The sequence below is a fragment of the Spermophilus citellus genome (assembly GCF_964194105.1).
Source record: "Spermophilus citellus genome assembly, chromosome: 2".
NCBI lineage: Eukaryota > Metazoa > Chordata > Mammalia > Rodentia > Sciuridae > Spermophilus > Spermophilus citellus.
Window position 1 is genome coordinate 243998350 of NC_138183.1, and position 12324 is coordinate 244010673.

The following is a 12324-nucleotide window of genomic DNA, read 5'->3' on the forward strand; positions in this document are numbered from 1 at the left end:
CTATTATTCAACCTAAATAAATTCTAGAGATTGCTACATAGCAGAGTACCCTTAGTTAAAAATACTCTACTATAAAAATAAAAATTTTAAGATAGTAGATCTCATACTGTGTTCTTATCAAAACCAAAAGTAAAAGCACACCCTAATGTGTATAATTATAATGCATCCATAAAATTTTTTTAAAAAGAAAAAGTATATCTGATGATTATGAGAGATGATCATTTTATATGCGTAGTTAATTGGGCTTTCTGAGTATATTAATAACCAATATGAGACATAAGAAGAACACAATAAGAAGTCAGGATGAACAGCTTCCTGCAGTGTGAATGAATGGACTTTCTATTTAACAAATAAACTAAAATAATATGCTGCTATACCATATGGAGCAAAAAGTTTGGTAGGAGCCAGGTACAATACACATGCCCATAATCCTAGAAGCTCAGAAAGCTGAGGCCAGAGGATTGTAAATTCAAGGTCACCCTCAGCAACTTAGGGAGGCCCTAAGCAACTCAGTGAGACCCTAAATAAAATATGTAAAAGGCTGGGGATGTGGCTCAGAGGTCAAGCACTCCTCTGTTCAATTTCCAGTATAAAAAAAAATGTTTGATAGGAAATGGTGAGTGGTGGTAGCAGAGTTTATACATCTCTCAAAGGCTCTATCAGTAGATTCATTCTCAGTGCAATCAGAATCTGGATTAGGAGAATGAAACCAAGAGTTTAGATTTATACATATTACTTTTAAGATGTCAATCAAAAGTTCAATAAAAACATAAAAGCATTCCCAGGGTGGAGCATTGAAGAGGATCTACACTGTATAAGTATAGGATGAGTTGACCACGAAAATCAATAGAACTTCCAATGAGAAGAAAATGCAGTGAAGCAGTAGGTGTTTATAGAAGCTCTATTCAGAATTGTCAAAATTTGGAAGCAACCAAAATATCTTTCAGTAGGTGAATATGTAATGTTTGGTCCAACCAGATGATACAATATTATACAATGCTATTATTAAAAGATCTATTAAGCCATGAAAAGATATGGAGGAAACAAATGTATATTATTACTAAGTAAAAGAAGTCAATGTGAAAGGCTATGCCTCACATTTGGAGGTTGGCAACAAATCTGTGAATGCCACCCCGAACACAAGAGCACTGGTTTTCTCTATTCCATTTACTGTTGTAAGCTGTAAAGGGTGTTTCTACTCTCATTAAAAGAAAAAAAAAGGAGGAGAGGGGAAGCTATGTATGTGTCCAACTATATGACATTTGGGGAAAAGGCAAAACTAGATCCCAAATCATCTGTTGTTGCCAAAGGTTAGGGGAGAGGATGAAATAAATAGCACAGAAGATATTTTGGGCAGTGAAAATATTCTGAATGATATCACAATAATGGACATGTCATTATACATATGTTCAAACTCACAGAATATCAATACCAACATGGAATCCCAATGTCAGCTATGGGCTTCAGGTGACAATGTGCCTCATTACTTGTAACAAAGGTGTATACAACTTTGGTGGGGAAGAGTAATAACAGAGGAGGCTACATGGGAAATATCTGTACTTTCTACTCTCTTTGGTGTGAATCTAAAATTCTTCTAATAATAAAATTTATTCAGAAAAAAATAAATTTATACTGTAACATCCAATCAATTATTAATTTTTATTAAAAACTAGCCCTACTCCTCTTACCTCTGGCAAATTTTTCACTCCAATATGTATATGCCCACAAAAAAAAAAAAAAAAAATATATATATATATATATATATATATATATATATATATATATATGTTAGTTTCCCTGTTCAAGATGTATACTTGTACAGGAATGTAGTAGGAAAAATCAATGGGACAAGTCAACAAATCAAATGTCATTACTAATTATTTGATAAAATTTGATAAATTATTTGATAAGCAAGTTCCAATATCATTACTAAGGTTTGACCATTCTCCTTGACCTTCCCCATTCATACTTTACATTGTTTTCTTTTTTGTACTGGACAACAGACTTCTAAAGAGGCAAGCATATTACCACAGGAATTTCTACACATTATGGAGCTTAAATGTAACTCATTGAGAGAGGAAGGTCTAAGAGCAAAGAAATTAAATTACTGTGCACACACAATGTTAAAATCTCAATCTTGCATAGAAGTTTTCACCTTCTCAACCACCTTTCTGAATGCGCTCTTGACCTCCTTGTTCCTCATACTGTAGACCATAGGGTTCAGCATAGGGATGACCATAGTATAGAACACAGACGCCATTTTGTCTGTGTCCATGGAGTGACTGGAGCTGGGTTGTAAGTACATGAAGATGACTGTCCCATAATATATGGTGACTGCAGTGAAATGGGAGGCACAGGTGGACAAGGCCTTTTGGTGGCCCTGAGCTGAGTGCATCTTCAAGATAGTGATAAATATGAACATATAGGAGATCAAGATAATCAGAAGAGCAAAAAAGACATTAAAACTGGACATAAAAACCAGAAGAACTTCACTAAGGTGTGCAGCAGAGCAAGACAGAGCCATGACTGCTGGAACATCACAGAAAAAGTGATGGACCACGTTGGATTTACCAAAAGAGACACTGAATATGTCCCAAATGTGAAATATGGCATTCAGGAAGCCACAGACATAGGATCCTATGGCCAGACGAGCACATACACATGGTGTCAAGGTCGTGGTGTAGTGCAGGGGCTTACACATGGCTACATAGTGGTCATAGGCCATGGAGGCCAAGAGGTAATTTTCCACAGTGGCAAAAGCTATAAAAAAGAACATCTGAGTTGCACACGCATTGAAGGAGACAGTCTTGTATTCTGTAAGGAACTCGGCCATGACTGTGGGAGTGACCGCTGAGGAATAGCCAAAGTCCACCAGAGACAGGTTACTGAGGAAAAAATACATGAGAATGTGGAGACGAGAGTCCAGCAGGATCAACATGATCATCCGCAGGTTCCCGATGACATTGATGAGGTAAATGAGAGTGAACATGATAAAGAGGGGAACCTGCAGTTCTGGGGCATCGGTTAGTCCTAGGAGGATGAACTGTGTCACTTCTGTACAGTTGTCCATCAAATATTTGGGAATCCTGAGAAATAAAGGAATAGAGGAATACACAAAAACAGACAAATTGCAAATTAAAACAACAATGAGATATCGTGTCACCCCAATCAGAATGGCTGTTATCAAAAAAAATTAACACATGATGGCAAGGATTCGGAGCAAAGAGAACTCTTAAATATTGTTGGTAAGAATGTCCATTCATATAGCCATTTGGAGTACCCTATGGAGGTTCCTCAAAAAGTTAAAATTAGATCTTCCATGTGATCCAGCAATCTCACTTCTGAGCATATATCCAAATGGGATCAGCCTATCATAGAAACACCTGAACTGCCATGTATACTACATCACTATTCACACATTCAGATATGAAATCAACCTACATGACCACCAGCAGAGCAGATAAACAGTATAAAAAGTTATATATAAAAAACTATATATATATAATAAATTCATGTTATTTGCAACAAAATGGGTGGAACTGGGGGACATTATGCTAAGTGAAACAAGCCAGACACAGAAGGTCAGGTACTTCATGACCACTCATATGTGGGAGCTAAAAAGCATCTATCTAAATCTAGAACCATGATTACTGCAGCCTGGGAAGAGAGGAGGAATAGGGGACAGAGACACAGAGGATATTTAATTCAAAAAGTGTAGTCAAATGAAAGTAATAAGCTCTAGGGAATATATTTCATAATAACCTGCTATATGACTATGAAGAACGGAAAGGAAGGGGCTTGAAGTCTTCAAAGAAGTGCTAAGGAGATGAAAATACTCATTAGCCTGATTTGATCAGTATATGCTTTATACATGTGTTGAAATATCACACTATTCCCCACAAATATGTACAATTACTACACGTTAATCAAAATATTTGAATTAAAGATGGACCACCTTAAACTTTAGTAAGTAACTTAAAAATTCATAGTCTGCCTTGCATATTTAATGGGTGATTTTTTTAACAAATGTTTACTCTAGATGGGTCACATTTGTGATGTAGTAGAGTTAGAATTTTAAAAATAAGTAAATAAAAAGCTGAAAAAGAGGTTTAGGGAAATTGAGATGTATAAATACCACGATCATTATTTAATTACAGCATAAATTTACACTTCAAATTTACATAGATCTCAAAGCATAGGATTAAACATTACTGCAGTAATTATCTATATAATCTATTAAATCCAAAGGATCTTTATGAATCATCTCCCAACTTTTAATTTTACTTTTATCAACTGATATGTAGAATATTCAATAAATTATCCAAGATGAATCATTGGATTGAATATATCTTCAAATTCAGTTTTCTGTACTCTAGTAAAAGCTTGTGTTCTGTGTCGCTCATGTACTGGATACTGTTCTGCAGATAATTTACTTGCATATTTATTGATTCCTCTCAACAATAATATGAGATTGATTAGTCATCATGTTTATTTAAATTATGAGACAAAAATTAAGTAACATATTCGTATTTATATAGTATTAATTAGAAAACTAAGCTTTGGGCTCAGGAGAGTTGTTCTTAAGTTCAATGGTCTTCACTGAATCCAAATCAAATTTAATTTGAAGCAATTTGCTATTACTCGTCATTTCATAGTCTCAAACCCAGTGTTTGTTTTCAAGTGTGGTAACTGAGATACGGCCACCGCAGATGTCTTAGGATAACTGGGGCAGTGGGAACATGCACAATGGGCAGCGGCAGTTCTGAAGGCAAGAGGCAGCAACTGTTTACTGACCACCCCCCATTACTATACAGCCAGCCCTGATCTGATCCCAACTTCCCTGAACCTCATTTGTTCCACCTGAAAAATGAAAGTATCAATGAGAACTACCCTCAAGGTATTGTGTTGAGATTAAATAATTTTTTTTATTGGGGGAGGGTATCAGGGATTGAACTCAGAGGTACTCAACCACTGAGCCACATCCCCAGCCCTATTTTGTATTTTATTTACAGACAGAGTCTCACTGAGTTGCTTAGCCCCTCGGCATTGCCGAGTCTGGCTTTGAACTTGTGATCCTTCTGCCTCAGCCTCCACAGCCTCTGGAGTGGTACAGGCATGCACCATTGCACCGGCCAAAATAGTCCTTTTCTGAACTATGAATACAATTCTGTGTGTTTGGTACACCCTGATGAGAGCTAACTATATTATTAGGGTGGAATCAGGGTCTTTATGAATCATCTCCCAACTTTTAATTTTACTTTTATCAACTGATATGTAGAATATTCAATAAATTATCCAAGAGAGCTAACTATATTATTAGGGTGGAATCAGGGTCTGTATGTTGGTTTGATAGGCGTGGACAGCAGCATGCAGGTTACTTGGAAGTCTTGTAGCCTCCCCTTCAATTGGCCTCTTCCCTCTCAGCAGGGCCACTTTAATTTGCTATTACTATTCTTGCTCTGCCATTTCTCCATGCATGTGATTGGATGCTCTGTTGAGTCCACATGTCTAATTTTTTCCCAGAAATCCATATTTTAACTTAATTTTAAATAATCTTTTAAACCATCTTCCTCTTACAATTACCATCCATTAGTTGAATACATGTACTTATGATTTAAAATGCATAGTTTGTGGTTCACCCTTAGCTTACGGATCTGATTTGCTGGAAAGCACCATTTGTAAAATTATTTGATTAAGGTCTTGTGTGGGAACAGTGTGTCAAGTTAGAAAAGGTATCTATCCTCTGCTGACTACTATTCTTGAGTGTCTTTCCATACCACAGTTTATAATCTTAGTTCCTGAAAGCATTATTTGCCAATCTTAACACACATAACCATGTGTTCTAGAACTAATGTTAAGATCTTTTCACATGTGTGAACATGTGTGTGAATGTATGTGATAAGTATTATTATTAACTATAGGAATTTGAGATTTAAAAGGTTGGTGTTATGGTACACAATTACAGCTAGTAGAAAAAAATGTTCCAGATTGAAGACTGAGAGACAGTTTCAGCCCAATCAAAATCTAGGATCAAAGCCACCGCAATATCAGCATGTTTAGATGTGTTAGTAATAAATATGATTTGTCAAGAGCTTTGTAATATTGTGAACATCCAATAAAAAAAAAGGATGAATTATGGGGGGGGGAGTTAAATTACAGTTCAGATAGTGCTAATCCAATTACTTCCCTCTGAGGCTTAAAGAACAGTCAGTGTACACTTGTTATTTATGTCCATTTATCTTTGATGGAAGGCTAATGGATACCAAATAAAATAAAACTAATCTTAATCAGAGCATCATTTATCTAATATTTTGGTTCAACTTCTTGAAGAAAACAGTGTGATATTTCATAAATTTCACTCCCCTCTCTACTAATGGAGATTTGGACATGTATAGCTGTCCCTCTGCTTTTGTATGAATTAAGCTTTCCACTAAAAATACCGACTCAGCCATTTATGTGCCAATTATACCTTAATGAAGTGGTTTTTAAAAACGTTTGACCAAAAGTGTATATGGAATACAGAAGCTTACCTCACTGCTGGAAAAATAAAGAATAGTCAATCCTAAGTAGAGAGTTTGAGATCAGAAATTCCTCCATGGAATAATGCACACATATTGTTAGAGAAGTTCCTCCCACAGATGAAGGTCTTTAAGATAAAGAAAGATTCAGGGGGAAACACCAACATAGGTCCAGGGCCCTGCATTTGAGTCTTGATCTATCATTCATTCTCACTGTGCCCAGAGAGGTGTATCGCTCCTTCTTTGGAAAATAAACATAATAAGATTACCACTCGTATAAAGTCTAGAAAAAGAAAATGGGGGAAGGTTTGTAAAACAACTTGCTGAGGCATTATCATTTTAAATTAATTCAATATAATTTTTATCTTGAAGCCATGCTTGCAGACCCAGCAAATCCTTAGTCTAGAGAAGGCCTACAGGTTCTGACAACTCTAAGCATTCAGATAAATAAAGAGGCCCAGCACATAACTCTTCTCCCTTCACATGATGTCACATGGGGCCCTGTTGGGATCTCACAGGTTGATGCAAGGGAGTCAGGAGGGAATTATAGAAACATGAAGCTCTCAGGAGACACCTTACAGGAAGGCTCCTACTGCCTCTCACCCCATGTTCCCATGAAAGAAGCAATTAGATGAAGCTGGGCAGGTCAAGTATGCACACATGTTTTTGTATTGCTTGTTGTTACTTTTATATTTTATGATTAATGCATAATTTACAAACAATAAGACCCCCAGTGTAATAATAATTAGCTATTAGAATATCATAAATATGTGATTATATGTTAATATGATATTAGAAATAATAATTAGAATTAAAATTAAAAATTAAAAAATTCTAAGAGTTTGATCAAATGTGTATAGTGAGGTCACCACTACCACAACAAAGATATTATAGGACATTTCCCTTACCTAAGCAAAACCCCAAGAGTCTTTTTAATGAACCTATTCTTCCACATTCTTCTCCTGGAAACCACTCAACTCTTTTTTTTTTTTTTTTTTTTGTCCATATAATTTGACTTTTGGAAGAAACCTAGCCTACATGTTCTTGCTTTTTTCACTTAGAATGCATTTAAGATCCATCAATATTATTCGCTTTGTCAATAGTGGAATCTTTTACTGCAGGATAGCATTTCATTTTAAGGACATCACAGATTGTTTATCCATTCTTCATTTGAGATACATTATGTCAGTTCCACTGTTTGGAGGTTATAAATAAAGCTTCTGCAGCTTTATGCATGTCTAAAGTTTTTAAATTGACACATATTGTATATATGTGTGGGTTCAATGTGATAATTTGATAAATGTATACAATATGTAATGAGCAAATCAAGGGAGTTAGCATTTCCATTTTTAAAAAATACTTTTCATTTCTCTGTGTTGGGAGCCTTAGAGCCTCCCTTCCAATGAGCATAGGTATTATTTCACTGGGGTAAATCAATGTGAGAACAATTGCATTTAGTTGTAGAGCAAATGCAAATTTAATTGAAAAGAAACTGCCAAATCATTTTCTTTTTTTTTAGAGAGATAGAGAGAGAGAGACAATTTTAATATTTATTTTTTGTTTTCGGCAGACACAACATCTTTGTTTGTATGTGGTGCTGAGGATCGAACCCGGGCTGCACGCATGCCAGGCTAGCGCGCTACAGCTTGAGCCACATCCCCAGCCCTGCCAAATCATTTTCTAAAGATGCTGTATCATTTTGTTTTCACTTGCAGAGCATTGCCAATTCCTTCACATCTCCATCAGCATTTGGTATTTTAAGGTTATTTTAAATTTAATTTAGTTTTTATTTTTACTTCTTCTTTTGCAGAAATGTATCAAGAAATATTCTCAGCAAAAATTATTTTCAGAATCCTTATTTGTCTTATTACTAGATTTGGGGCCTGGGATTTTCTTTTTCCAATACCAGGAATAGATCCTTTCTGTTCTCCATATAATCACCTCTAAATCATACTTACAAAGAGACCCATCACACCTTGCTCAGCTGGGCAAGTTTATTGGTTGCAAATTTGGTTTTATGCACACAGATGGCTTGTCCTCATATTCAGCTATGTGACATAACCCCTTCAAACATAATATTTTCATTTGCAAAAAGAAGATAATAATATAATGTAACCTTCACATAATCAAGGAGACTATAAGACAATATATATACAAAATAGAGCAGTTTTTGGCACATAGAAAGTATTTCATTAAGATTAAGTTTTATTATTTTATTAGTTATATAAAGTTACCATAGTATGAGTCACAAAATATTGCTCAAACATCTCATTTGCTTCTCTTTGTGCACCTATTCCACTACCGCTCAAAAGAGACATGTGTTAGTTATAGGCAATGGATTGTGGAAGAACTGGCATGTGCCATTTCTGGGAGGGTTGAAGCATAGGCACAATATTCCTATTGCCTCTGCCATAGAGAAGGAGGCTTAATGTTCCAGCAGATACTGATGGGCATATGGTGAAGATTTTATTTGCTACCATCTTTCAGAGACCATGAGTAAATAGTCCTCCCCTTCCCAAGACAATCTGTGTGATAGACATAGATTCATATGTGTGAATTAAAATACAACACACCAGGTAACTTAAACAACAGAAACTTATTTTTGCATAGTTCTGAAGATTTGTAATTCCGAGATCAAGAAACAAGCCAAATCTGTTCCTGAAGAAGTTTCTTCCTGGCCTGTTGATGACACTTTCTTGTACCCTCCCATGGTGGAGCTCTGGTGTCTGGTCCTCTTCTTGTAAGACACCAACACCACTGGATTAGATCCCTATTGTGTCCTCATTAACCTAAGTTATTTCTTTTTTACCCTTTCTTGAAATACAGATGTTGTTAAACACCTGTAAGCATACTAACACATGCACAATGGGAGTTTCAACATGAGAGAAGAAAGAAAAAGAATATTTTAAGAAATGGAGCCAAATATTTCCCATTTTTGAAAATTTATATATATATGGACATTAAAAAACAACTCTTACACAACCAATGGGTTAAAGAAGAATTATTTTTAATGAAATAGAAAATAATTCAAGATAAAGGAAATGCAAACATAACATACCAAAATCTATGGCAGTCAGCAAAAGCAGTGTTCCTAGGAAAATTTGGGGCTATAATTTTTTTATATAAAAGTGAATAAAGAAATCAATAAAATAACTTTACACTTAAGGAACTAGAAAAAAAGAAATGCAAAGTAAATCCACAGCTAAAAGAAAGAAAATCTTAAAAGTTTAGAGTGAAGGTAAGTGAAATGGACAATAGACTAACAATAAAGAAATCAGGGGCTGGGGCTGTCACTCAGTGGTAGAGAGCTTGCCCAGCATGTGTGAGGCACTGGGTTCGATCCTCAGCACTGCATACAACAAAAAAATAATTAAATAATTAAAAGTCCAATAACAACTAAAAAAAATTAAAGAAATCAGTAACCAAAAGCTGATTCTTTGAAAAGATCAACAAAAATGATTCCACAGATCAATCATGGTAGAAAAAAGATAATACACAAAGTCAAAAAAAAATAATAAGAAGAAATAAAAATGAGGATATCACTACAACCTTATAGAAAATTTTTAAAAGATTTTAATAAAATATAAACTAACTATATAGAAGCAAATTGGGTAAACCCAGATTAAAAAACAGAAATTCTTAGAAATACACAAACTACAAATAATAAATCAAGAACAGAACTAAGTCTGAATGGTCATTTAATAAGAGAAGAAATTGAATCATTAATAAATAATCTCTCAATAAGTGAAAGCACAGGATAAGAAGGCTCAATGGGTGAATTCTAAAAGCATTTAAATGAGAATTAACATCGGTTTTTCTTAAATTCTTCCCCAAAAAAGAATAGAAGGCACTTAAGAAACATGTCCTGAATCATTCTATGAGATCCGCAGTACCGGATGCTGGGATGAGACAAAAACAATACAAAGAGTCATCAGGGAAACGCAAGTTAAAACTACAACAGTTAGGACCTCTCACCTTTTAGAATGCCATCCTTCAAGAAGACAAAAAGACAACAAGTGTTGGAGAGGACACGGAGAAAAGGGGACTCCTGAACACCACTGATGGGAGGTAACTTTATACAGTCATTACAGAAAACAGTATAAGGATCCTCAAAAAGTTAAAAACATAACTACCATATTATGCAGCAATAGCATTATGGAGTATATATCCAAAGGAAATGAAATCAGTCCACTGAAGTGAAATCCATATGTTCATGTTTATTGCTGGACTATTCACAATAAATATTCACATAACTAAGATATGAAATCAATCTAGATCTCCATCAATGGATGAATGGATTAAAATGTGTTTCATATATGCAATGGAATATTATTCAGCTGTAAAGAATATACTCCTGTCATTTACTGCAAAATAAATGGAATTGGAAGAATTTATCTCAAGTGAAATAAGCCAGATATAGAAAGACAAGAACTACATGTTTTTTCTTATATTTAAAAATTTTTTAAAAAATCAGAAGTTGACCTGATGCAAGATAGTGAAAATAGTGATTTCTGGAGGAAACGAGGTGGGGAGGGAATGGATGAAGGGAGGCTGCATTTGGTCACTGCGTGCTACATGCATGTATTGAAATGTCACAAAGAATCCCATTGATGTATACAATTAATGCATGATGATAAAAAAATTTAAATGCTATCAATAAGTTTTATGAAAAGCAAAACCCAAAGTATCTCATGTTCTCCCTGACCCATTTTTATTCAGGTATAAAATGTCTGGATAAGTTTTCTTTTTTACTAGACAATAAATTTTTCAAGTGATAAGTATATGGCTTTAGGAATTAAACCCAAGTTGGTACTTAAAATATAAATGAAGATGATCCAAGAGACATGAGATTAGTTATATGCATCCTACAACATTAAAATCCCATTCCTAAAGATGATGTGGTCTTCTGGAAAATCTTCTGGAACGCACTTTTCACCTCCTTGTTCCTCAGGCTGTAGACCACAGGGTTCAGCATAGGGATGATGATCACATAGAAAACGGACGCCATTTTGTCTGTGTCCATGGAGTGACTGGAGGTGGGTTGGAAATACATGAAGATGACCGTCCCGTAAAATATGGAGACTGCAGTGAGGTGAGAAGCACAGGTAGACAAACCTTTAGCCGAGTGCATCTTCCAGACGGTAATAAATATAAGCAGGTAGGAAATCAGTATAACCAGAAGGGCACAGATGACACTGACACTTGAAGCCACAATCAGAACCATGTCACTAATGTGTTTATCGGAACAAGAGAGAATCATGACTGCTGGGAGGTCACAGAAGAAATGGTGGACCACATGGGACTGACAGTAGGAGAGCCCAAATGTGTTCAGAGTGTGGACGGAGGCGTTCAGGAAACCACAGAGGTAGGAGCCCAGGACCAGACGCACACACACACTTTTGGTCATGATGGTGGTGTAGTATAAGGGTTTGCACACTGCTGCATAGCGGTTATAAGCCATCAAGGCCAAGATGATATTTTCCAGAGAAGCAAAGGCTGTGAAGAAGAACATCTGCACGGCACGTGCATTGTAAGAGATGGCCTTGACTTCCTCAAGGAACCCAGCCATCACTTTGGGCGTGACAGATGAAGAATAACCAAAGTCCACCAAAGAAAAGCTGCTGAGGAAAAAGTACATGGGAGTGTGGAGGCGAGTGTCCAAGAGAATCAACAGGACCATCCCCAGGTTTCCCCAAACAGTGACGAGGTAGATGAGGCTGAACAAGACAAAGAGGGGGATCTGTAATTCTGGAGCCTTGGTTAGACCCTCCAGGATGAACGCCTTCACTTCTGTGTTGTTAAGCAT

General features: G+C 35.8%; 2 protein-coding genes across 2 annotated transcripts in view; both read right to left on the bottom strand.

The window, feature by feature from the left end:
- LOC308641889 (uncharacterized protein) overlaps positions 1–3070 on the bottom strand; it is a gene marked incomplete at both ends in the record, with an annotated part of 30821 nt that extends 27751 nt beyond the window's left edge. The window contains one exon of the mRNA XM_081280469.1: positions 2142–3070. Coding sequence (XP_081136595.1) covers positions 2142–3070 — 929 coding nt within the window. The remainder of the gene's footprint in view (positions 1–2141) is intronic.
- An 8321-nt stretch (positions 3071–11391) lies between these two features.
- On the bottom strand, positions 11392–12324 carry LOC308641890 (olfactory receptor 5B2-like; the record flags this gene model as incomplete). Its single annotated transcript, XM_081280470.1, has 1 exon — positions 11392–12324. The coding sequence occupies one exon, from the start codon at positions 12322–12324 to the stop codon at positions 11392–11394; it is 933 nt and encodes a 310-aa protein (XP_081136596.1).